The sequence below is a fragment of the Gorilla gorilla genome, chromosome 11 (genome assembly GCF_029281585.2).
Source record: "Gorilla gorilla gorilla isolate KB3781 chromosome 11, NHGRI_mGorGor1-v2.1_pri, whole genome shotgun sequence".
In the NCBI taxonomy this organism is placed as follows: Eukaryota; Metazoa; Chordata; class Mammalia; order Primates; family Hominidae; genus Gorilla; species Gorilla gorilla.
The window spans coordinates 20,336,320-20,359,518 of record NC_073235.2 but is presented as its reverse complement, the minus strand read 5'-3'; the positions used below and the strand labels follow the sequence as shown (position 1 = coordinate 20,359,518).

The 23,199-nt window shown below is 50.7% G+C and overlaps 2 protein-coding genes across 2 annotated transcripts; both read left to right on the top strand.

Annotated features, from left to right (window-relative positions):
• Positions 1-319: 319 nt before the first annotated feature.
• EN1 (engrailed homeobox 1) lies at positions 320-5,976 on the top strand. Its single transcript, XM_031008820.3, has 2 exons — positions 320-1,825; positions 4,876-5,976. The coding sequence occupies exons 1-2, from the start codon at positions 952-954 to the stop codon at positions 5,190-5,192; spliced, it is 1,191 nt and encodes a 396-aa protein (XP_030864680.1). The 5' UTR covers positions 320-951; the 3' UTR covers positions 5,193-5,976.
• A 3,287-nt stretch (positions 5,977-9,263) lies between these two features.
• Positions 9,264-14,446, top strand: LOC134756630 (uncharacterized). The gene is made up of 6 exons (XM_063694700.1): positions 9,264-9,345; positions 10,343-10,440; positions 11,737-12,692; positions 13,561-13,660; positions 13,745-13,801; positions 14,016-14,446. Exons 1-5 carry the CDS (start codon positions 9,264-9,266, stop codon positions 13,748-13,750), a joined length of 1,242 nt encoding a protein of 413 aa, XP_063550770.1. The 3' UTR covers positions 13,751-13,801; positions 14,016-14,446.
• The last annotated feature ends 8,753 nt before the right edge of the window (positions 14,447-23,199 follow it).

The window sequence follows — 23,199 nt, the reverse complement described above, 5'->3', positions numbered from 1 at the left end:
CCAAAATTCACCCCTCCCGGGTTTCTTCTGCCCCCTCCTCGGTCCCGGCCTGAAGGAGGGGGAGGGACGCGGGTGCGGGTGCGGGCGCGGGTGGGGGAGGGCGGACCCGACGCACAGGGCCAGCGCCGCGGCGCCCCCTCTCCGCCAGCGGCTGACGCCCCCGGATTATTTATCCGCAAAGTCCCGCGCGCGCCCATTGGGCCGAGGCCCGAGTGTCAGCGCGAGTCCCGGCTCGCCATTGGCTCCGCACACGTGCGGCCCTGACTCACGTGCTTCCGGTTTGAAGGCAAAAAGTGTGCCTGGGTGATTTTTTTTTTAAGCGAGAGAGTTTGTGCAAAGATCCGAGCTGTCAGAGATTTGAAAAAAAAAAAAAAAAAAAAAAAACAGCCCGGCGCTGGCGGAGACGCGCTCTCCCTGCAAAAAAAGCAAAGGCGATTAAAGGCGCTGCCAGCCTCACGCTCTGGGCACAGCTGAGCGTGACACTCGGGGAAGTCAAACCCCTCACTACTGCCTAGGAAGATGGCTAGACTTTAAAATACTATTTTTTTCCCTTTAAGAAAAAAATTATTGGAGCTTTTTTCTTTTTTTCTTGCTTTCTTTTTCCTTTTCTTTTTCTTTTTTTCCTTCATTTTTTTGGCCGTGGCTTACTCCCCATTTAAATCAAATCATTGAATCTGGTTGCAGAAAGAAAAAAGAAATAGCCAAGTGTCTCCATATCTGGATGTCTACAAATTAGAGAGGGAGAGACAGCGAGATCTATCTGCTAGATAAGAACGAGCGATCCAGGCCAGACGCCTGAGCTTTTTTCCTGCACCCGCCCCGTGCCTTCGCTGGGGCTTCGTCTGCCTCCTTCCTCCGCGCACCCCCACGGGCCGCTGGCAAAGTGGGGTGGGGAGCGAGGCGGTGGGGGCGGGGGCCGGCGCGGCGGCCGGGGCGGCGGGGCGGCCGAGCATGGAAGAACAGCAGCCGGAACCTAAAAGTCAGCGCGACTCGGCCCTCGGCGCGGCGGCGGCGGCGACTCCGGGCGGCCTCAGCCTGAGCCTCAGTCCGGGCGCCAGCGGCAGCAGCGGCAGCGGCAGCGATGGAGACAGCGTGCCGGTGTCCCCGCAGCCTGCGCCCCCCTCGCCGCCCGCGGCGCCTTGCCTGCCGCCCCTAGCCCACCACCCGCACCTCCCCCCACACCCCCCGCCCCCGCCGCCTCAGCATCTCGCGGCGCCTGCTCACCAGCCGCAGCCAGCGGCCCAGCTGCACCGCACCACCAACTTTTTCATCGACAACATCCTGAGGCCGGACTTCGGCTGCAAAAAGGAGCAGCCGCCACCGCAGCTTCTGGTGGCTGCGGCGGCCAGAGGAGGCGCAGGAGGAGGAGGCCGGGTCGAGCGTGACAGAGGCCAGACTGCCGCAGGTAGAGACCCTGTCCACCCGTTGGGCACCCGGGCGCCAGGCGCTGCCTCGCTCCTGTGCGCCCCGGACGCGAACTGTGGCCCACCCGACGGCTCCCAGCCAGCCGCCGCCGGCGCGGGCGCGTCTAAGGCTGGGAACCCGGCTGCGGCGGCGGCGGCGGCGGCGGCAGCGGCCGCGGCGGCAGTGGCAGCGGCGGCGGCGGCCGCAGCAGCCAAGCCCTCGGACAGCGGTGGCGGCGGCAGTGGAGGCGGCGCGGGGAGCCCCGGAGCGCAGGGCACCAAATACCCGGAGCACGGCAACCCGGCTATCCTACTTATGGGCTCTGCCAACGGCGGGCCCGTGGTCAAAACTGACTCGCAGCAGCCTCTCGTATGGCCCGCCTGGGTGTACTGCACACGTTATTCGGATCGTCCATCCTCCGGTGAGTACCCAACTCCGGGCTGCGCCATGCCTTCTGGCCCCGCGGACCGCCCCAGAACGCCAAGCTGCGGCGCTAGGGAGAGCAAACCCGGCCTCGGGTACTCCGGTCTCTCACGCCTGCTTCCTCACCCCAGTTCCAGTCATAACCGAATGTTCATCCAGCTATGCGATCCTGGCCTCTGCGGCCACCACCCGAGAAGCTACAGCTCGTGGCACAGGAGGCTCGGGTCTCGATTCTTTGATTTTGAACTCTGAATCCCTGGGGCCTTCTTTGTCTCTTATCTTTATTATTCTTAGGAAAAGTACATAGTCAGTGATTTTCTTTCCAGGGTGTTTAGATATGGCAGGAAGGTGGGCCTAGTGATGTGTGTCTGAAATCCCACCAGCCTGATCGTCCGAAGGCCAGATTTGACCGGAGAAGGCCTTGTTCAGGAAAATTATATTCACTGTGTGTCCTTACAAACACAAACACGATCTCGATATTTTCTGCGGAGAGACCGTTTACATTGATAAACATGGGAAACACAGGAAGACAGGGAGGAAAGCGTCTGAAAGCCGTCCCTCTCCCCCGGCTGGGTAGCGAAAAGAGTCTGACCCGGGTGGGTAGAATCCAGGGAAAGGCAGTTGCCAAAAAGGTGGGTGCTGGCAGCCCCTGATTTTCTGGAGCTGAAAAACAGTGGCAGAGGAGAGAAAACAGGTCAGGCTCAGGCCAGGAAGCGTGGCCAAGGGCATGAGAGCCAGTTTCCTCCGTAGCTTCTCCGCGGAACGGCTTCCACATCCTCCCCGCGCGGCGCTTTCCTTTTTTCACCCGCACATCCAGCAGATTTCTGGCATCCGTAGGCCTGTTTTTCTCGGCTTTCCTTCCACCACTTTTCCGTGTGCCCCTCGCGCTTGGCGAACCCGAGGAGGAGACCTGAGCTGGGCTCCGGGAGAGAAGGCCAAGGCCTGCCCGACGCCCCGGCCCGCAGTGTCTGGGAGAGCGGCAGAAGCTTTGGCCCAAGATCAGCACTCCAGGCACCCGGTCCGGCAGGGGGCCGGGAACAACGTAGCCACGCGCCGCTTTCCTCCGGCTGGTCTCTCGCCGCCCCACAGCTGCCGGCCGGGCGCGGATCGATGCGCACTATCAGCTCCCGCCATCTCGAGCCCCGTTATTGACACGTCGGGCTCCCTGAACCTCCGAAAAGCTGCTTTGATTGACTCGCCTGATGGATAGAGTGATTGAGCTGTCAGGCTGCACGGCTCGGGCTGGCCGGGAGACTACGATTTTATTACAAGAGTCCGTGCCTCTGCACACACATACAACAACACTTCAACATGTCGCGGATGCAGAACGCGCAGTGGGGCCTTTTTGGGGCTGTGTGCATTTCCTGGGCTATTTCTCCCCGCTCAGCTAATTACGAATCAAAACCCCAGTTCTGCTCTGGAGAAGGCCTTGGCTTTCTTCTTGGCCACTTTCCTTCTTATGGGCCTGGGTAGGTAGGGGACCACCTCCTTCTCCTGCTTGGGCAGTTGGGGGAGGAGGGGATGAGCCTCGACCCAGATCTGAGTCCCTGCAGTATGCTAGGCCTGGACTCTTTGTCATAGGACAGCTGGTTACCCCAGGCTCCTGCCTGCCCCAGGAGTAGGCTGCCCAGCTTGCCTCTCTGTAGCTAGGTTTGGAGATGCCGGCAAAGATCCTTCTTTACAGACAGTTTTAGAGATGAACAGGCCTGACAGGGACTTAACTTGGTTCAGCAAGCTACCATATCCAAGGCAGGACCCAGCAAGTAAATGCCAGAAGACTTGGGTGTGAAAGCAGGTGGGCAGAGGTGCAGGCTTTTGAGGCACACACCAACAGTTCAATCCTCTCCTGGTTTTCCCGCTTTCCCTCCTTCCTTTCTCAGTGGGCCCTCCTCCCAGACTAGTATTTGAGGGGAGCTTCACCTTCCTAAGGAGGTTTCCTGTGGCCCCTTCCCATTCCTATCTGGTGGTCAAAGCACATTTTTTTTTTCCTGGATTGTCCCTGTCTCCTCCCTCTCCTTCTTTTTGCTCATAGATGGGGGAAGGGGCTGCAGTCTCCTTGCAAATGTCATCAGTAGGCAGAGAAAGCCAATCCGGCTTGTTTCTGTTATTCAGGAGTTTTTAATCCTGAAATTGCATCAGTTGAAAGGGGAGATAAGGAAGACCCAGATAAGGGAGACCCTGCCCCACGCAGCCGGTTAGAGGAATGTGGAAGGCCCTCCCTTTCTTATTGGCACCATCCAAGGGGCAAGGCTGAAAACCCAGGGCCAGGGTCATGAGGATGGATCAGGGCCTTTTCTCCTTCAGAGAAGGGGTGGTCCCTGCATCCCTGAGACCCTAGAAAAGGCTTCCTTTAGGCCAAAGAGAAAGAAGGCGAGGAGGTGTGTGTGGGAGGGTGGGGTGCGGCGGTGGGGGCAGACACCAAATACTTTGGAGCTAAGCAGCCCTCTCCCAGCCGGCTCACTATCCCGTTGTTTTCTGAGGTCAATAGCTACAAGCAGATGGGGTCTTATTGTAGTTTCTCCTGTAGGTATGATTCTTGAGGAGGAGAGGAAGATTTGTTTGCAGGCTGGCGACTACCCCAGGGCCTGCCCTCACTGCCCCAGTCCTGTCTATTCCGGGGCTGTGAGGACAGCAGGTCCCTGACCCCCAACTCTCGGCTGGGCCACATGAGCTCCAAATATCTCCTCATCTTGGATTCCTGCCTTCTTGGCTTGGAAATGTTGTGATTTCGGTCTGTCCCTGACTGTCTTGTGAGAATTGGGGTGTGGGGTGCACCTACAACCTCAACCAGCTTTCCTTCACTGCTCCTTTGCCCTCCCAAAGGGAACCCGGAGACCCCAGTGGTCTGGTGAGGGGCACTTCGATCGAGGGATTGGCTGGCGGGAGGAAGCCGGGGGTTCAGCAGGGCCTCCGAGATCGCCCTGGAAGCGCGGGGCTCGAGGCCCAGCTCGGCAATGCAATTCTCACGGCTTCCTTTGCCCTCTCCCCCCTCCCTTCTGCCCTCGGTCCCCACCCCCACCCCCACCCCGGCCCTCTCCGCCGCTGCAGGTCCGCGCACCAGGAAGCTGAAGAAGAAGAAGAACGAGAAGGAGGACAAGCGGCCGCGGACGGCGTTCACGGCCGAGCAGCTGCAGAGACTCAAGGCGGAGTTCCAGGCAAACCGCTACATCACGGAGCAGCGGCGGCAGACCCTGGCCCAGGAACTCAGCCTCAACGAGTCCCAGATCAAGATCTGGTTCCAGAACAAGCGCGCCAAGATCAAGAAAGCCACAGGCATTAAGAACGGCTTGGCGCTGCACCTCATGGCCCAGGGACTGTACAACCACTCCACCACCACGGTCCAGGACAAAGACGAGAGCGAGTAGCCGCCGCAGGCCGGGGCCGCGCGGTCAGGCCGCCGCGCCCGCGCCCCCTCCCGGCACCGCCGCCGTCGCCTCCCGGCCCCTCGCTGGGGGAGAAAGCATCTGCTCAAAGGAGGGAGGGAGCGAAGGGAAAAGAGCGAGAGAGACAGAAAGAGAGCCTCAGAATGGACAATGACGTTGAAACGCAGCATTTTTGAAAAGGGAGAAAGACTCGGACAGGTGCTATCGAAAAATAAGATCTATTCTCTATTCACAGTATAAGGGACGAAACTGCGAACTCCTTAAAGCTCTATCTAGCCAAACCGCTTACGACCTTGTATATATTTAATTTCAGGTAAGGAAAACACATACGTGTAGCGATCTCTATTTGCTGGACATTTTTATTAATCTCCTTTATTATTATTGTTATAATTATTATAATTATTATAATTATTTTATCCCCTCCCCCACCGCCTCGCTGCCCCCAGCCCAGTTTCGTTTTCGTTGCCTTTTTCATTTGAATGTCATTGCTTCTCCGGTGCCTCCCGACCCGCATCGCTGGCCCTGGTTTCTCTGGGACTTTTCTTTGTGTGCGAGAGTGTGTTTCCTTTCGTGTCTGCCCACCTCTTCTCCCCCACCTCCCGGGCCCCTTCTGTCGGTCTGTCTGTTCTGCCCCCCTTTCGTTTTCCGGAGACTTGTTGAGAAATACGACCCCACAGACTGCGAGACTGAACCGCCGCTACAAGCCAAAGATTTTATTATGTTCAGAAACCTGTAGTCTGAAATAAAGTGTACACTGTGCTCACGAGCGCTGGCGGCCCTCCTGTTTGCGGGCTCGGGAAGGGCGTGGGTCCGGGCACACAGCGCCCCAGCGCCCCTGCGCACGCCGGGCGGGGAGCCGGCCGGGCCTTGCGATCACCGCACAACGAATGCAGGGCGAAGGGGAAGCGCGACCCAGATTTGGGTTTAGCCTGGGTCTGAAGGGTCTGGCGGGACACGCCTGGTCTCCGATTGCGTTCAAGGGAACTCAAAGGCCGACAACCACAGTCCTGGCTTCGGAAACGCTGCCTGGGCTGCGGGGCAGCTCCCCGCACCGGTCCAGGCCCAGCCCAGTGGCGGCCTCCTCCTGTACAACCTGCTTTTCACTCCAACCTGCACTTTTCTTTTTCTTTCTTTCTTTTATTTCCCCTGGTGCAGGTTTTGCTGCAGATTTTTTTTTATCCAGAGATAGAAGGGGGCCTGCCTTCCTCCCTCCCCGACAGCCCGCTTGGGCGAGGGGCACTTTGGCCTGGCCCCTTGGCCGCCTGGTCTCACTGCACTTCGTTTGGGGGAGGGCTTCTGTTGGCGAAGCAGCAGGTCCGGGGGCGGCCCGCGGAGCCTCGCGGGGCTCGGATCTCCTGGTCCCGCAATGCCGGAGGAGAGGAGGCCCAAATGCTGGGAAAGCTGTTCGGAGTGGCTGCTTGGGCCTTGAACCCGAGGTGGGCGCAGGTCTGCCGTGTCTGGGCCCTAAACCAAAGAGGGTTCCCTTAGGCATCCCAACAAAGCCTAACTTTCTTCCTCACCAAGGGGGGCGCACATAGAAGCCCCCAGGGCCCTCAGGACACCCTGGGTTCCCAGAAGGAAATGTCTGGCCTCTTGCTGCTAACACTGGGGCCCATCCTTCCAGGGCAGGAGCTGCTCTCAGATCTTAAGAGGTTAAGGGGAGGAAGGGAAGTTTCCTTCTTAGGAGGTATTATCTTTGTCCAGGATTTTTTTAAATTGTAAATTCCACTCCCACATTTTTTCTCTCTTTGGCAATATGTATGTATATACCCACACGTGTGCAGCTAGACAGGCAGGTGCCCACACATACTTGTGTGCATATACAATAATGTGCAGATATTGGTGCACCTAAGTTCCTACCAGTTTTTTGTGTATTCCTGTACCCGTGAGTATTGCGCAACTGATTTTCTTCTCTAATTAGATGCACAATTGGACGTTTGTGAGTTCACTGTGTGTACATGCATGAATTTGTGTTTGCACACTGGAATGTCTGCAGGTGTGTTTGCTGGGTTTGTTCATGTGTGAGATCCCTGTTCTCTGTGCTCTTCCCTTGAGTTTCTCAACTGTTTTTGTAGGATTGATTTTGTGCAAAATGATAATGGCTAGTTATTCCACCTTTTTTTTTGAAAAATTTCCCCTGTTTTGGCCCAATGTACTGTTCGCTCCTGGCCAGGGAACTAACAGGGCTAGATCTCAATCCCAGGAAGCCTAGGTCCCCTCCAAATCCCTACATAAGGGTTTGGCAGCTGGAGTGGAATTGGAGGGTGCATTTGACACTGCTGTGGGTTCCCAACTTTATTACAATTAATTTCCTTCCTTCCATCTGCCCATTGTTTTCTGGAGGAGTAACTCTTGCATATAATAGGTGCTCAACCAATCTTTGTGGGCAGAGTTAGAAGCAGTGAGATGGGCCCTTCCCTGGGGTTGGTCTAGGGGAGTTGTTTTCTGGTAGTCAAAAGCCTGTGCTTTGCTTGCCTTGGGGAGTGGGCTTGGACTCTTCAAGCCTTCCAGGCTTTCCTGTTAAACAGTCTGAGGCCTGTGTCTTGGAGCACCCTTCTCCTAATACAGACCTCTCAGAATTTCAGGAAGAGTCCCATTCCATTACACCCTCCCAGCACATCAGATGTGATGTTAAGGATGCTCAACTCTATATATTGGAGAACCTTACTATTTTGAATGTCTGGGAATTGGCTACACTCCCTTCTCCCCTCCCTATTGTGGCCTCTTAGGATATTCAAGTCCCCCAAGACTACCAGGTCCAGAGGCTGGGACAGAGGTCGGTGTGAGCAGCAACTCTAGGAACCACCCCATTCCTCATGCTCCCCTTCCTCTATCCAAGAGATCAAAGTCAAGAGCTCTTTCCTTTAACCCAGCGAGAGGAGGAGAAGGTGGTCACCCATCCCCATGATTGGGTCAGTAAAGTGTATAGACGTGAATGTCATTATTATGTAATTTGGTTTCTTGCCCATTATCTCCTTTTATCTTCCAATCGCTATGGGAAAATGGATTTTTCTTCATTGTTCAGTGAAAGAACATGAAACTCTGAGAACTTAAACATTTTGTTTGTGCCTCCTCCTTGACTATGTGTGTCTAAGTCACATCGACCTCAAGGATCTGGCCAAGGCCCTGAAGCCATCATCCAGGATGACTTTCCCATCTTCTCTTCATTTTTCCTTCTTTCTGATTGGAGTAGAGGAGAGGGGAGGAGGATTCTGGTGGGACCTTTTTCTTGCACACCCTTTAAAAAAAAGAAACTAATAATGATCATAAACGGGCATTGATTTCTCTGATTTATGGGGCTGGCTTAGTGAGCCGCCTGTGTATTAAGGTCTGGGGCTGCAGCGAAATAAATACTTGAGCACGCCATCCCAACTTCCTCATTTTCTGCTTTTCCTTTTTTTTAAAGATTGAATTGAACCATAAACTTAAATCTTCCTCAGCCTAAAAGGAAATACATGCTAGCTGAGTCTAAACAGTATTGATCCCTGGTTCTTTCTGAGGGCAAAGGTCTCTGTTTTCTTGCTGGAAACTCTCTTTTCTTCAGTAGGGTTAGGGGGAAGGCCATGGATGGGGCTGAGGGAAGGCAGAAGGAAAGTGGAAGGAGAGGGTGTTGTGGCATTTGGGAGTGTGGGGTTGCTTGGTGTGATTGCGTGGGTTCATGTGTATTCGTGGGTTGTACTGTGTGTGGGCATTTGTATAGGGATGGTACTGAGTATATTTATTTAGGTTTGGGAGGTGGAAGTGTGTGCTTTGGGTATATGGCCTCTAGTAGTGACTGTTTGATGTCTGTGGGTGTGTGTATGTGTACCGAGTTCTTAAGCTCCCTAGATGGGGCTGCCCAGGGAACAGAGCAGTGACCTGCTAGCCTGTACCCTCCCAGGCCCCCACACCCATCTGTCACCTGTGGCAGGGTTTCTAGAGATAATACCATGGGGGAGGCCACTGTGCCCCAGGACACTCCAAACCCCAACACACACAGTAGAAAAAAGGCCCCAAAAAGGGCCAAGCTGCAAGGCAGGGGTGAGCTTTGGCTGTCTCCTGGAGGTCCAAGAGATGCAGGCCAGGGCCACATTCTGCACCCTGGATGAATGTGTCTGCCGCAGCTACTGTGGGATGGCCATCAATTCCTTCCATGGTCAGCCTGGTTTTTCCTTTGTGTGAATGAGACAGGCCGTTCTTCTGGCGATCTAGTCAACCCACTATCCTCTGCTTCCACCATACAGGGGAGCAGGGCAGAGAAGGGCAGAGAGGCATCCAGGTGTCCTCCCCAGCTTCACCTCAGAGCCTGGACCCTTTTAGTCTGGATGTCACAGTGGGTTCAAATGGAAGACTATGCTCATCCCCGTCTGTGGGAGGTGGCAGAGTATCTTCATCCCTCCTCACTCCCACCAGAAACCTCCATTGTCCTCTCTCACTTTGAACTCTGGGGAGAGGGTTTCTCTTCTTTGGCAACCTGTGGAAAGGGGAAGGGCTAGGGACTCTGCCAGCCTCCACGCCTCCCCAAGTGCTTTAGGCCAGTCTTTAAATGCAATGTCAGTGTTGGAAGGGTCCTCAGAGATTCTTGAATTACAAAATCCTGAGAGAGAAAGTGCCCCAACAGAAAGCACAAGGCAAATGAGAGGCAAAGTCCTCAGATTTCCAAGCAGTCCAGGCCTCTCCTCACTGTGCCGTCAAGTGGGTAATGTCAACATGCATGCAGTCACAATGCACACATGTACACACTTCCACACATACAAATGCATAAACATGCACACACCCATGTGGATACATATGCACACATGCAAAACATAGGCATGTATACAAATGTCAATGGACCAATATACAGTGTGTTCACAGCAAGCACATGGACATTGCCTGTGTAGAAGGTTCTGGCACACAACTATACATGAGCCAGGAATACACATACTGGTGTCCAAGATGCACCTGCATGCCCCAGCTGGTGGGCTTCACGCCTAGCCAGGGGAGGGAAAAGACATTGTTTCCAGGGCTCAGGACAGACCTGTGTGCCCTGTCCTTTATGTGGAAGCCACCAAAAGGAGAGGCAGCCCCTTCTCTCTCCCCTGGAGGCAGCTGGTCCAGTCCAGGTGCCTGTGCTCAGACACAGACCCAATGCTACAACCCTCTTCCACCAGCAAGTACATCCAGTGCTCTCCCAGCTGTAGCTCTTGGGACCAGAGCAGACCCAGGGCAAGAGGAGGCAAACATCCCAAACAGATTTCTCAGAGGCTTGGTAAGTCATGGGCCATTAAAATTTGCTCCTTGAATTTGCTTCGAATACAGCCTTCTCCAGCTGGGTGCCACTCTGGAGATGGAGTGGGCCCCTCCACTCTGGAATTCTCCCCACAGGTATGGGTGTGGGGTGTTTTGAGGACATTTGGGAAGATTTCAGGCTATAGTAATGGAAGACTCTAGGTACGTGTGACCCAATAGAAAAGCAGAAATGTATTGTGTGTGTGCAGGCACACACATCCTGAAGAGAGTATTGTTATCAACAGCCTGTGACTCTGCCTTTGGCAGGCAGGTGGGTGGGAGTGCTAGGAGGGGGCAGGCGATTGTAGAGGAGACTAGTGAGTACTTGCCTCCCCCTCCTCAACTCTGATGAGGAGTGGGGTATAAAGCCGGGCACAACTTAGATTCCTCTCTGCCCCCTGCCACCACACAAGCGCACGGAGAAAGCTCCATCTGGGGTGCTCGCATCCTCCCCTCCTCCTGAAGATCTGGTCTGCAGGCCTCCAGGACCAGCGCAGAGGGGCGGGAGCCTCCTGTGAGAGAGATGAGAGTCCAAAGACAGAAGGGACCCAGGAGAATTTCTGACTCAACCACGACTACTGCAAGAGTGGGCTTGGGCCCTGACAGCAGCAGTCGGGCCCTGACAGCAACCATTTCCTGCAGCGAGACCCACGGCTCTGCCATCTGATAAAGAGAACACAGTGGAAAACTGGACGGAGAGAGCTGGGGAGAAGCCGCCTCCACACTCCCAATTTTAATACTGAATCCTGAAGAAAACAAAAGCGAGTCCCAGTAACGACCACAGCAGGGCTCTCCTTGCCCTTCCCCCGTCCCTTCACCTCCAGGTACAGGACTTGTCCATTTGGCAGAGCGCAGGCAATTCAGAAGATGTCACTCCCAGAAATTCAAAATTAACATGATCATTAATCACTGAGGGTCTTCCGTGCACATTGCTAGCCATTTAACACAATTTATTTCCTTCAACAACCTACATTTCTGTGTGTTGCCTATTATAATCCCCACCTTACAGATAAGAAAAGTGAGGTCCAGGGTCATCCTGCTAAGGTCACACCAAATCACGTTGAAGTCTATACTGTAGTTACTTATAAATAGAAGAATGATTCGCAGTCGCACAGCGCAGTGTCAAGTCTCCACATTGGTCCTGGACTTTGGCACCTGGGGGAGCAGGGGGAGCACTGATTTGCGTGAAGAGCTGTTATCCCTCCTCTCTTTCAGTCTTAACTAGGAATAGCCTCAGCACCTCTCCAGCCCTCTTCCCTCTTACTCTGTAACTCAGGTCCGAGTTCCTGCTCTCACACCCCTACTCTACACCTCCGACCCGGGTCTCAGATTAGCGTCCCAAGAGATTCCGATCTTTTCCCAGATTAAGATGCCCCTATCCCCGCACAATCAGCAGTTTTCCCCCTCACACCTTCCTCCCGCACCTGCGTCCAGACTGGGTCCGCCGAAACGGCCCGCCCCATCCGGGCATCTTGGCCTTGCTCCAACCCGACTGGAGCTGCCCGCGCCCGGCGCGGTCCGCGGAGGGCGCTTCTTACAGGCACTTCCGGTCAGCGCAGCCCAGGCCGCAGGAGGGTACGGTACCGGACCCCCTCTCTCCAGTGGGGGCTGGAGATGGGAGCGCAACTGGGGCTCCGCCGAGGTCTCTGAGGGCACTTCACCGCCGCCCCCGACCCCAGGAACTGCGAAACCCCAAATCTTCCTGCCCACCGCGGGACGCAGGCCCTGCCCACCCGCTCTCCAGGGACGCGCGCAGAAAGGCAGTCCCAGCCGCCTCCCCGCGCCAGGGTCCGGGCAAGCGTCTGAAAGCCGTGGTTGGGCCGCAGGCTTCAGCCATCGCCCCTCACGCCCGGTTCTCCCGGGCCACGTTCATTGCACAGTTTCGATTTGTTCAGGCCGGGGTCTCCTCTTCTTTCCTCAACATCTTTTTCTATGGGCTCCCCGCCTCTGTGTTCCTCCTCATCCTCTGCTCCAAGGTTTCCGTTTTTTGCACCGGAGGCCGCCCTTCTGCGACCAGCCTTCTCCGGCCACTCGGACTCGGCCTCTGCAGCGGGGTGCACCCGGGCGTCCCTTCGGCTCCCGGCCCTCCCTCTCTCTTCGTCGCCCAGCCCTGCCTCCAACTTTGCGCCCCCGGCTGCCCCGCGCCGCGGCTCAACTGGACATCCGAACGCTCCGACTGTCCGCTCCCTTCCCCTCCCCCGGCCGACACGTGGGGACCAGCGCTGACCTTGGGTGAGGCCACGCTGTCCTCCGCTGCTCTCCAGTCACCCCTGTATCCCTTTGACTCTCGGGCTTCCGAGTAGGGGCTCCCAGAGTATTACCAGGGAAAAGGGGAGCGCCCTTCCCCGGTAATGAGAGTAGCCACGCAATGTCGGCTGCGCAAACTGGGCCTCAGAGCGGCCAGGCCAGGGTCAAACCAGGAAGGGGGGGAGGGGTGGACAGCAAGGCTAAAGAGACCTGACTTTATTTGTGTTGCTTCAACTTGTCCTGAATGGTTACACGAGGCGCGCGCTCTTGCACACACACCGCGGGCAGCCCAAACCCTCGCTGGCTCGGCCCGCCGGCTCCTCGCCCTGCCAGTCCTTAGCCGGCTCTGAGCCACTGGAGTCAGAGGGCCCGGGCGCCTGCCTTCTCGGTGCGGGCTGGGGAGGACCTGCTCGCGAAGGGCTGCCAACTGAACTTTCCTGCACTAGGTGAGCCCCTTCTGAAATCCTTGCTGCGGGATACTTTTTTTTTTTTTGAGGGGGCGAGAGGAAGTTGCAGAGCAGCTCCGGCCCCACCACCTCTTTCCGCAATAAAGCCACCATCCTCAGGGCGCAGAGATTTGTTCTCCTTCTCTCCTTTCTTGGAGCTATGTGGCCAGTTCTCTTACCCAGGCAAAGCTGAGGTTTCCTGCTCGGGTTCACTGTTTACTTAGGATTTCTTTAAAACTAGCGGCGCCAACTTGCCCTCCCTCTGCGCCTTCCCTGGCGGCCCCCACCCAGGCCTGGAGGAACTTCCAGAAGGGTGAGGCCGGGCAGGCGGGGGCGAGGAGGCCGCGGCCTGGCAGGGACTGTTCTTCCACCCTTTGGTGGATTTCCCGCGCCTTCTATCCCTGCAGATTGAGCTCTGGCCTTCACCCCGGGCCTCCTAACTTCAGGTCCGCCCAAGTGCCCTCCTCTCAGCCGGCGGAGGCTCACAGCTCTATCAGGAGTAGGGAGGTAGGTACCCCAGGGAGGACGGCTGAACCTAGTTCCACGCTTATCTGGCCTCGAGTTTCATATCCATTCTGCATGTCCTCACAGGGCTGACCGCATTGTGGTGCAAAGTGACAAGTCGTGTGTTGACTTGGGGACTGCGATGTAAGTGAGGGACCCTGGGTGTTGGTGGAGGGGAAAATGGAGGGATTATTGCCCACTCCCCCCTCCGCCGTGGCAAATTCAGCCAGAAGTTAACAAAGTTTGCTTTTCGGGATTGAACTCGTCTTGGGTTCTCCGACCGCGCCGGGCTTGGGGTTAGGGAAAGGAGGCGCAGAGTCCTTTGTGCCCATCGCATGCAAACTTTGGCCCCAAACAGGACCGGCCACCAGGAAGGGAACCAGGTATGCTCTGGGGTCCCGGGCGGCGCCCTGGCAGCGGACGTTCCCGCAGGTAGTGCGCGACTTTTCCCCCAGGAAGAAGTCGCTGCTGCCTGCAGGGTGGCCTTGGAGAGGCTCGGGCCTCCATTGAGACTGCTCACTTCCTTCTCTCCGGGACCACGGCTCTTCAGCTTTTTCCGCCCTAGGCTCCCCCGCGTCCTCAGTTCCCCATGGGAGAGTTATTTGAGGGCTCCCCGGAGTTGGGATTTGGCCCACCAATCCTAGCAAGTCAAGGCCCGCCCGGCTAGGCGCGGAGAGGCGGCCTCCCTCCCGCTATCCCGGGTGGGGTAGGGACCCGCTTTCCCCAGAGACCCTCTAGCACCTGAGTGTTGATGATCATTACTTTAAATTAAAAGTCTCTTTTCTCCTTTCCGTCTAAGCCTCAACTTAGTTTCAGAGAATGAAGCGTGAAAGCTCTTTTATGGAGATTACCGATGCTTCATTTATTCCCGCGAATGGCAAACACAGCCCGGGAAAAACCGAGCGAGCGAGCTCCTTGTCTCGGATCCTCAGCCGTCTCCGTGTTCACAAGCTCACTTGGCTGTGAGACGCCGTCGGGGAAAGCCCCTGCGTGGCTTCCCTGGGGAAGGGAATTGCGCGTTCGCTAGTGCGGCAGTCCGCAAGCATCCCTGGGTGGGACAGCGGTCTAGCCTCAGAGGCCCCGCCTTGAGAGCTGAGACATTTGGGGCTAGGGAAAGTGGTGGGCGTTCAGGGTGTCAGCCCTGAAGATCCCTGAGGTTCTGTGCCTATGTGAGTGTGACGATCCTGGTTATCCTCACTCCAAACCCACCCTTCCACTCCCTATTTTCAGTGGAATCCAAGGGAACTTGGGGCACATTACACAGGGAGAGCCAGGAGCCCCATGTACCATATCCTGGATCTCATTCACGTTCCCATCCAACCTTACACCAGCCCCTGTAACCTTTTCCGTGCTTGGCCAAGAGGCTGTGTCCATAGTAAGCACTTTGGTGAGGCTGTTTTATATTTGCATGTCTGCCAAATACAGCCCCTAAGAGCAGGCAACACGCCCCTAGAAAGGGTGGGTCATTTTGGAAACAGATCCAGAGCCGTTGAAACTCTGGAATACAAAACTCACCTTGTGATCTGGCGGTTGTCTCCTCCGCGATCAGGGATGCTTTGACCATTTCACAAGGGGCAGTTGGAAGGAAGTGATAATAGCCTTCGGCAGGAAACACAACAGAGGGTTTTTATTCTTTTTAGACAGAACAGAGAAGTTTGAAGAAGGAAAAATATAAGCTCCTAAAAGAGAATTTCCAGAGTTCAGGCTTAAATTCCTTTGTGACACTGTGTTATTAACTCCAACGCAGTGGCGTCTCCACATTCCGGCCATCCCACTCTGGGAGCCCCTGTAACACAAAAGCTATTGCTGGGGGTGGGGGGAGGTAGCCAGGAGGGGCCACCAGCCTCCCTTCTTCCCACCTTAGCCAATGCACAGGTTGCAGGGAGAGTGCCAGCGCTGCTTTTGTTTAAAGGGGCTTGCTCTAAGGCACATCTTACAGACACGAGTATGGGAGTTTCCCTGGGGGGTCAACATGGACCAGGCTAAAAGTGATATAGTCTCCCTCATTATACAGCCAATGACTTGTCTATAGCATGCAAGGAAGTAGGGCCCTTTTGGTTGCCCTGTCTGCCCTTAATGGGTAATGACAGTTTCACCATGAAGGTCCTCAGTGGCTAAGAGGGATAGGGTAAGTGGTTTTTTTGAGAGCAAGATCACCCCACAGAGCCTGGGGAGGTCCCACTGGCGCTATAAGGGAAGGTGAGGCTAGCCGAGGTGGGGGCGGGGCAACATGAAGTCTATTTGAACACACAGCACTAAGTTGGGAAGGGCGGAGAGAGAGCTTGCTGTTTGACTGAACAGTTGCCAACTTTCATTAATTACTCAGTCATTTTATTGTGAAAGCAAATACCAAAATGCTCTCATGCCCATTCTGAATTAATGGCCTGCAAAATTAGGTGAGGAGGGGGCCAAAGGGTGAGTTGAGGTGTTCAGAGGAGTATTCAGCCCTTCTTTCAAACCCAGAAAGTGCCCCCCACCAAATGTCTCAGGTGCTGGTCAGGGAGTTCAAAACCTAAGGCAAAAGCTATTCCTTAGTGAACAGAAGTTGGATTCTAATGATGACAAACATCAGAAGGAAACCTTCCTTGGGTTCTCATTAATTATACAATCATGCAACCTGGCTTAAACCAAGTGCCTGTGATGTTCTTGGTACTGGGGTGGGCCCCCGTGGGATGGACACCTGATCTTCCAGGAGCCCATGCCCCCAGATATTCATTTGAACTGAATGAATTTATGAAGTCTACGCCTGGGTGTTTGGAATATGTCAGAACCCATCTCTTAACTTCCATAATGTCAAGGCAATTCCTGTGGGACCATTTTTATTGGCTAACTTAGTTGAATTTATAATCTATGAAATAGAAAACAAAGTCAGGTTTAGGTGCACATAACTTAGTTTATTATGTCAGAAGTTTCAGGAAAAAAAAACTTTATTCCTTGCTTCCAGCGTATGCCATCTGTTTACATAGCAAAATGAAACCACAGGTTTGTAGAATTTAGAGATGATAGTTGCTTTTCCTTGATACTTTCCCTCCTCATCCTTGTGTTTCTTCTCAGGTGCTTTTGATGTGCCTGCATTTTTGATGGCCGCATTCTCTTGAAATGTGGTTGTGCAGAGCAGTCCCAGATACCTTTCAGAAGTATGGCCTTGGGTTTGGAATGGAGCATGTAAGGACAGGATACAGAGTGACTTGCTGCCTTCTGGGTGTCATATAAAGTGGATGAAGCCAGAGGGGCACCCTGCTGAAATGACTCCCCGGTCTATTTTTGGGTCACATTCTTCAGAGTTATTACTAAGGAAAATAACTTCATCATAAGCATCACATTTCTGCATGGGCAAAACTTGGGCAGAAATTTGAAACACCCTTCTGGGCCCATTTTATGTTTAATTGCTTTTGATAAATTCACCATTGCAAGCCTCGTCCTTGAAGCTTACATTCTTGGAATTCTAGGACTCTTTCTGGGATTCTTTTAGGCATAGTCTATACATGTAGACCAGTTTCAGTAAAAATGACTGAAGTAGGAGTTGGCTGAAGTCAAAGAAACAGCAATGTGGTTGTTTAAACTGCTTTCCTTCACCTTTCCCAGGCCAGATTTTGGTGGTGAGCAGGCTAGTGGCTGGTCTTCCTATAAAGTGTACCACCTGCCTAATCTCTTAGTTTGACAGGGTGTAGGTCAGAGAAAGACTAGGATCTGACACCACCAGAATTCCCTTTTTTAAAATGAAGTGAGTTTGCCCCTAATAAAGGCCGTTTATAAAAGCCAAGGATACTATGTCCCTGGGGAGAGATTCAGAACTGGCCTCTGAGCTGAAAGATGACTGGTTTCTTGTTGGTGTCTTGGTTAGGAAATCAAACTTGAGGCCTTTGAAGAGTGTTCGTGTGTCACTTTCGGGAGGTTATAATGCTTACGCAGAGGCTGGTCTTGAATTTCTTCAACCTAAGGGAAAGTCTCTTTTTTGATATTATTTTTTATAGTGAAGGACCTTATAAAGGAGAGGGCTCCTTGTACTTTTCCTTGGGAACCCTAGTCATTGAGCTGGCAGCCTCTCTGTGGGGTCAAGGATTTCGTATGCACAGAGGTGGGAAGCCACGATCAAACGGAGCAAGTCCCAGAACCACCCAGGATTAAGACAAAAAAGAAAAACAAAAAACCCTCTTGGATTATCTGACTCAATATCCTTGGCACCAGGACAAGCAAGAGTCATACTAATCCCTTACAGTTTTTCTAAACATATCAAGAATCTCATCTCCGACTTTCCGAGAGGCAGATGTCAGAGTGAAAATGGAAGTTTATGGCACGGTTTGACCATTTTCGCTCTTATTTTTCTATTTTCTTATGTGGGAGGAGTGAAGAGATGGAAGAGAAGAGAATTTCTGGGAATCTTTAATGGTAGACATAAGCCTGATCTTTTTTTAAAACTGGAGTTTGCTGTTTAATAAATAAAACTCCACATGTCAATCTGGGAAATGTGATGTTTATTTGAGTGGATAAAAGATTCATGAAGAGTGGCATCATGCGGTGTGTTGGGTGCGTTTCTTTCCATTTCTAGATTCATGTTTGGAAGGAGGCAGATGCCTTCCCTCAGGTAACCCAGGGTTCGAGCTAGGGCCTAGCTTTGTGGGCAGTCCTCAGCCTAAGAGACCTTCATGAGCAGCGGAAGATATCCAAACTCCCAGGCTGGGGGTCATTTTTTTCTGGTCTTCTAGGTGCCTGTCCACACTCCTCAACTGAGGTAGTAGGAAATGAACACAGATCACCTTATGGGAAAAGGAGTAGAGAGGTGCCCTTCAGATTTCAGTGTTCAGTTTAGCCTGTTTTCCTTCCATTACTATGTGTCTGAATGGTGGGAACTTTTTATCTGGAAGGGAATTATTCCTGTGCACAATTGTCAGTCCTGCCAGGAAAGTTACGGCTGCCCTATAAAAGAGGACTGCCTGTCTCCCTTTGTCCTAGGTTGGGAAGGCCTCCTGGTCAATAAATACATATTAATCATGTAAAAGGATTGACATGCAAATGAAGGGCATCATTGACAAGCCCTGGATGGCAGAGGGGAACCCTGCTGCAGCTGTGGTCCTGGCTGAAGAAGCCGGGGCTGCACCAGGATCTTTGCTTGGTGTTTTCTGAAGGGTTAAATGCCCTTTTCCAATAAATATGTGAAAGAGTTAATTGAGCTAGAGATGGCTTTAGGATCTTTTGCTTTGCGTGCTTCTTAGCTCTGCCAAGTCTCCAGATTTTTTTCTTCCTATTTTAAGTCTGGCATTAAGCAGGCCACCCTTTGGATCGCCCTGTCTCTCGGCCCAACTGGAAGCCTCCAAAGGTACTTTGTTCTTTCCATCAAAGAAAAGTTGAACCAATCAGATAAATGGTTAAAAGCTTAGATGAATTTTTGGAGGAATGCTTGATATTGCAGGAATAATTGTTAGTTGCCATTATGAATTATTGCTTATAAAATAGTGTGATGTATATTATTGTGGCTTTCTTTACAGAGCAAAGGCACTACAAAATAAACTTGCTATAGCAACACCAAGCTTTGACTCAGATTTTTCTATATGCATGGCACCTGTGGGTATGTATATTTCATAACAATAGTTTTTAATATGCATATGACCACTGAAAAATATGATTTTGGTGTCAGGATGTACATGGAAAATCTTATGCTTATAAAGACAAAATAAAATGCATTATTATATGTTCCCAGCTCATCTTTGGGGTGAATATAGTTGCTTTATCTATAATGAATCATTAGGATATAAGAAAATATTTTAACCTCGCTGATAGACTAAGTTACTATATATGCTGAAATAAAAGTGATGAGAATCATTTGTGCTAATGAATGTTCTAAATTTAATGTTTCTTTATGGGTGCAGATGTTTAAGAGGTGGACAATTGGAATTTGGTGGACAATTCAGGCTCTGAGTTATATCTGTGGGCACTTGTCAGCCAGGAGGCTTGCATTTAGTAACTTTGGAATTGGAGCATGAAGCAGCTGGTTTTGGTAATATTCCTGCTCAGGCCATAGGTGTCTAAATGGGCCCTACTTTGATGAAGACTATAGATGTCTGGAGATTCTGGCATATCAGGCCCTAGGAACAGTTATTGGGGAAACACATACATGGGCTTGGTTGCTGTCTTTCTTTTATGGTCTACGTCTAATCTTATCTAATGCTCTGCAACTGAATATCAGATCCTGTCACACAAACCGGAGGAAAGCAATAAGAGTGTAAATGGTCTTCCTCTCCTAACGTGAAGCACTAAATGCTACCTTGTGAATTAAATGTATCTGTGGATGACCTGGGGACCCAGCTTTTTCTGTATTTTTGGGTTATATTAGTAGTGACCAACTAACATAGTGACTTGCCAAAACATTTGAATTTTCCTTGTAGATAAATTCTCAGAAAGGATGTTTTCTGATAGGGGCTTGTTAGCTCTGAAAATCCACACCTAGTTCAAAATCAAACACTAAATCTTCTAAATTCTTGCTATGAACATAATATATTTGATGTACTTTATTAATATTTATCTGGATTGTAGGTGAATCAAGTATTACCTAAAATTCAAACCCACTGAACATGTTGTCTATTGAATTGCTGTGTGTGTATTTGTATGTATGTGTAAAGAAGAGAGTAGCTACTGCCAGAGATAAATTATTTAACATGATTTTCCTATATTGTGGAGAGGCAGGCTGAGCCTCATTTTTTGGATTATGATTTGTATTATGAAATGCTTATCAAATGTTTTCCAAAGATTAGTTTAATTTTAATTAAATAAACCTTTCTCAAGAGGAGGCTCCCAACTATTTCTTGTACCCAGAGGCTAACGTACTTGTTGTTTTTAATTATTTTCTGCTGTTACCCAAACTGCTTTGGGTACTCCTGCCCAATTAAGTCAAAGGCACAGGTTCCTTATACACAATATGTTTAATATTTAATTTTAATTAAATTAATTAAATTGTTTATTTAATTTTATGTGCATTATTGTGCATAGAATAATGCAAAATTCATGATAGTAAGAATTGGGGTGGGGAGGTGAATCAGAGAGCTTTCAAACAAGCTAATTACAACTTCCCCTTCATTTCCAGGGGAAACATCCTAACGTAAGGCAAAAGATAAACCTGAAGTTTCTCTGCAGCATCCCATGGCTTTTAGCCACTGTAGAGTTGAGTTTGTTGGCCTCTTTCATCCTACGGAGCTTGCCTCACAATTTTCAGCTATAGCAGTTGCTCTGCAGAGGAAAGGGTATATGCAAGTATGTACATGCTGCTGTCACAGCTCATGCTCCAGTGACATTTTCTACTTTGCTGAACACAGAGCTACCAGCACAGTGCTCCTGGGGAAGGACCATTTTCTACCCAGAGACAACGGCAAAACTTTCAGTAACGTCTTTCTACTCAGGAAGGGCCCATCCCAATGGCTTTGAGCTGCCTAAGCCAGAGCAGTGCTTAAGAATTTGGAGGCATTGGCGGGGTCCACCTTTTGGTTGGAAGCAGTTCTTTTTAAGGAGGGGTCCTTTTGCCTGGCTCAGTTTCCATTACAGTTTGCATCCTTAGGGCATAGTTTCTCAGGAGTGTTTTTATCTGCACAGCGATAGCCTTTGCTGTCTCACACTAGAGTCTTAATTCTCAGGATATTTGTTTGAACAGAAATAGGATATAGACACCCCCCCAAAAAAAGCCCCAGAATACTTGGGTTTGCTCCCATTTCAGTTGCCCCTAAAATGATGAGCTCTGGAGTCAAACATTTTCAAATGCCTCAGTTGAAGGAACCCACTGAATTTTGATGCATTTTATTGTCTATCTTCTCTATTTTCCTGATGTAAAATAATGACATTTTTACCATCACGGTCTGGCACTTGAGACATCTGAGCCAAACTTTCCAGACTTGACCTCATGAAGTGGTGTAAACTTCTTTTCATTTTAGGGTTTTGCTCATCTGGGCCAGAGTTGAATATTTACATTTACCGTCACTCTATATATTTTTCCTGTGGCTAGGGGATAGTTTATTTCTTGGTGCCTCCTGCTTATTGAAACTTGTTAACCATACTTAATGAGATCTAACCTTTAACTTGATTCTCTCAGCCACTGAGAAAAAAGGAGAAATTAAAAAAAAATGGAAAGAAGGAAGAGAGAGAGAGAGAGAGAGAAGAAACTAGGACTAGTGTCCTTAGGTAAAGTTTCGGTTTCACTAACTACCTTACACGAGAATAGAGCTGCTAAAAATAAACTCTCTTTCTCTTTGTTGTTGTTTGTTTTTTTTTTCCCTCTAAGGCTGGTTTTGTTTCAGTAGATTAAATATTATTATAAAAGTAGCTGATGATGCAGTAAATTAAAAATCAGATTGTGGAATGTTTTGCAAAAGCCTTTTTATTTCTATGGCACTTAACCAGTTGAAGGAAACATTAGTTTTAAACCAAAAGCATTTGTCAGGAGGAGTTTTTGCTTCAAATAAGAGTTTGGAAAATATGGAGAAGTACAGTTAGCCAGAATGGACCTAGTAAAAAGAGACCCTGAATTTGGAGAGAGATTAATGTTGGCTCACTATGCATAGAAAAACGTCACTTTCTCCCTCTCTATTTATATTGCTCATCTGTAAGCTTAAAGACATTTTTTAGTATAAAACATAAGTCTGGGTAGCTGCAAGAAATGTATCTGAGGACAGATGCAGTCGAATTTGTGGGGCACTGCTGTGTCACCACATTTACCATCAAATTATGAATTAAACAAGAAGAATGAATAACAAATTAGGATTCGCCTAAGCTTAGCTTTGTGCAGTGGGACAATGAAAATTTATTTGAATGCTATTCCTTGATGAGGTTACAGATTTTCTCCCAACAGAAGATACACGTTAATACTGTGGAGACAATTATTGGAAGTTCATTTTCTGTGCACATCTTAGAAATCTTTTCAGGGAAATGGAAAGCTACGGTGAAGAGTCAGATTTTAGAAATCTCCCTTCCCTTTGTAACTTTTCCTATGGAACTTTCAGTGTAGGATAGATTTGTTAAGAGAATATTTTGGAGGATGATATCAGAAATGTTCAAGCTGAGTTGTATGTGGGGTTTTTGTTTGTTTGTTGCTGTTTTTGTTTTGTTCTTGCTGATGCTTAAGAAAACTGTTGGCTTTTAGGACTTATACAACAGGCTGAAAATGACAGGCTTCTTACAGCTGGGCAGTAAAAAGTGGTATTAAAAAATACCACACTTTCTAAAGCCGACAGCACTTTAAAAAGTACGGTCAACTGTACTCCTCCTCACCTAACTGGAACCGGGAAATACTGTGTTGCGGCCCTCACTAATGCCTTCACCACATGCTGACATCCAGGGGAAGAAAGGAAAAGTTGCTGGGAACATTAACAATGGAGCAGAGAAGTTAGATATACTAGGAGTAATTTATTAGGTTGCTGGATATGAAAAAAATTTTTCAAGCCCCTAATGTAACCCACGTGCATCATCATTCTAAGATTATTAAAGAGACTAAATAGAGAGACATCTCAAGTAGACATAAGAACACCACCAGGATACATACCTAGGGTATTTTGGAAAACTAA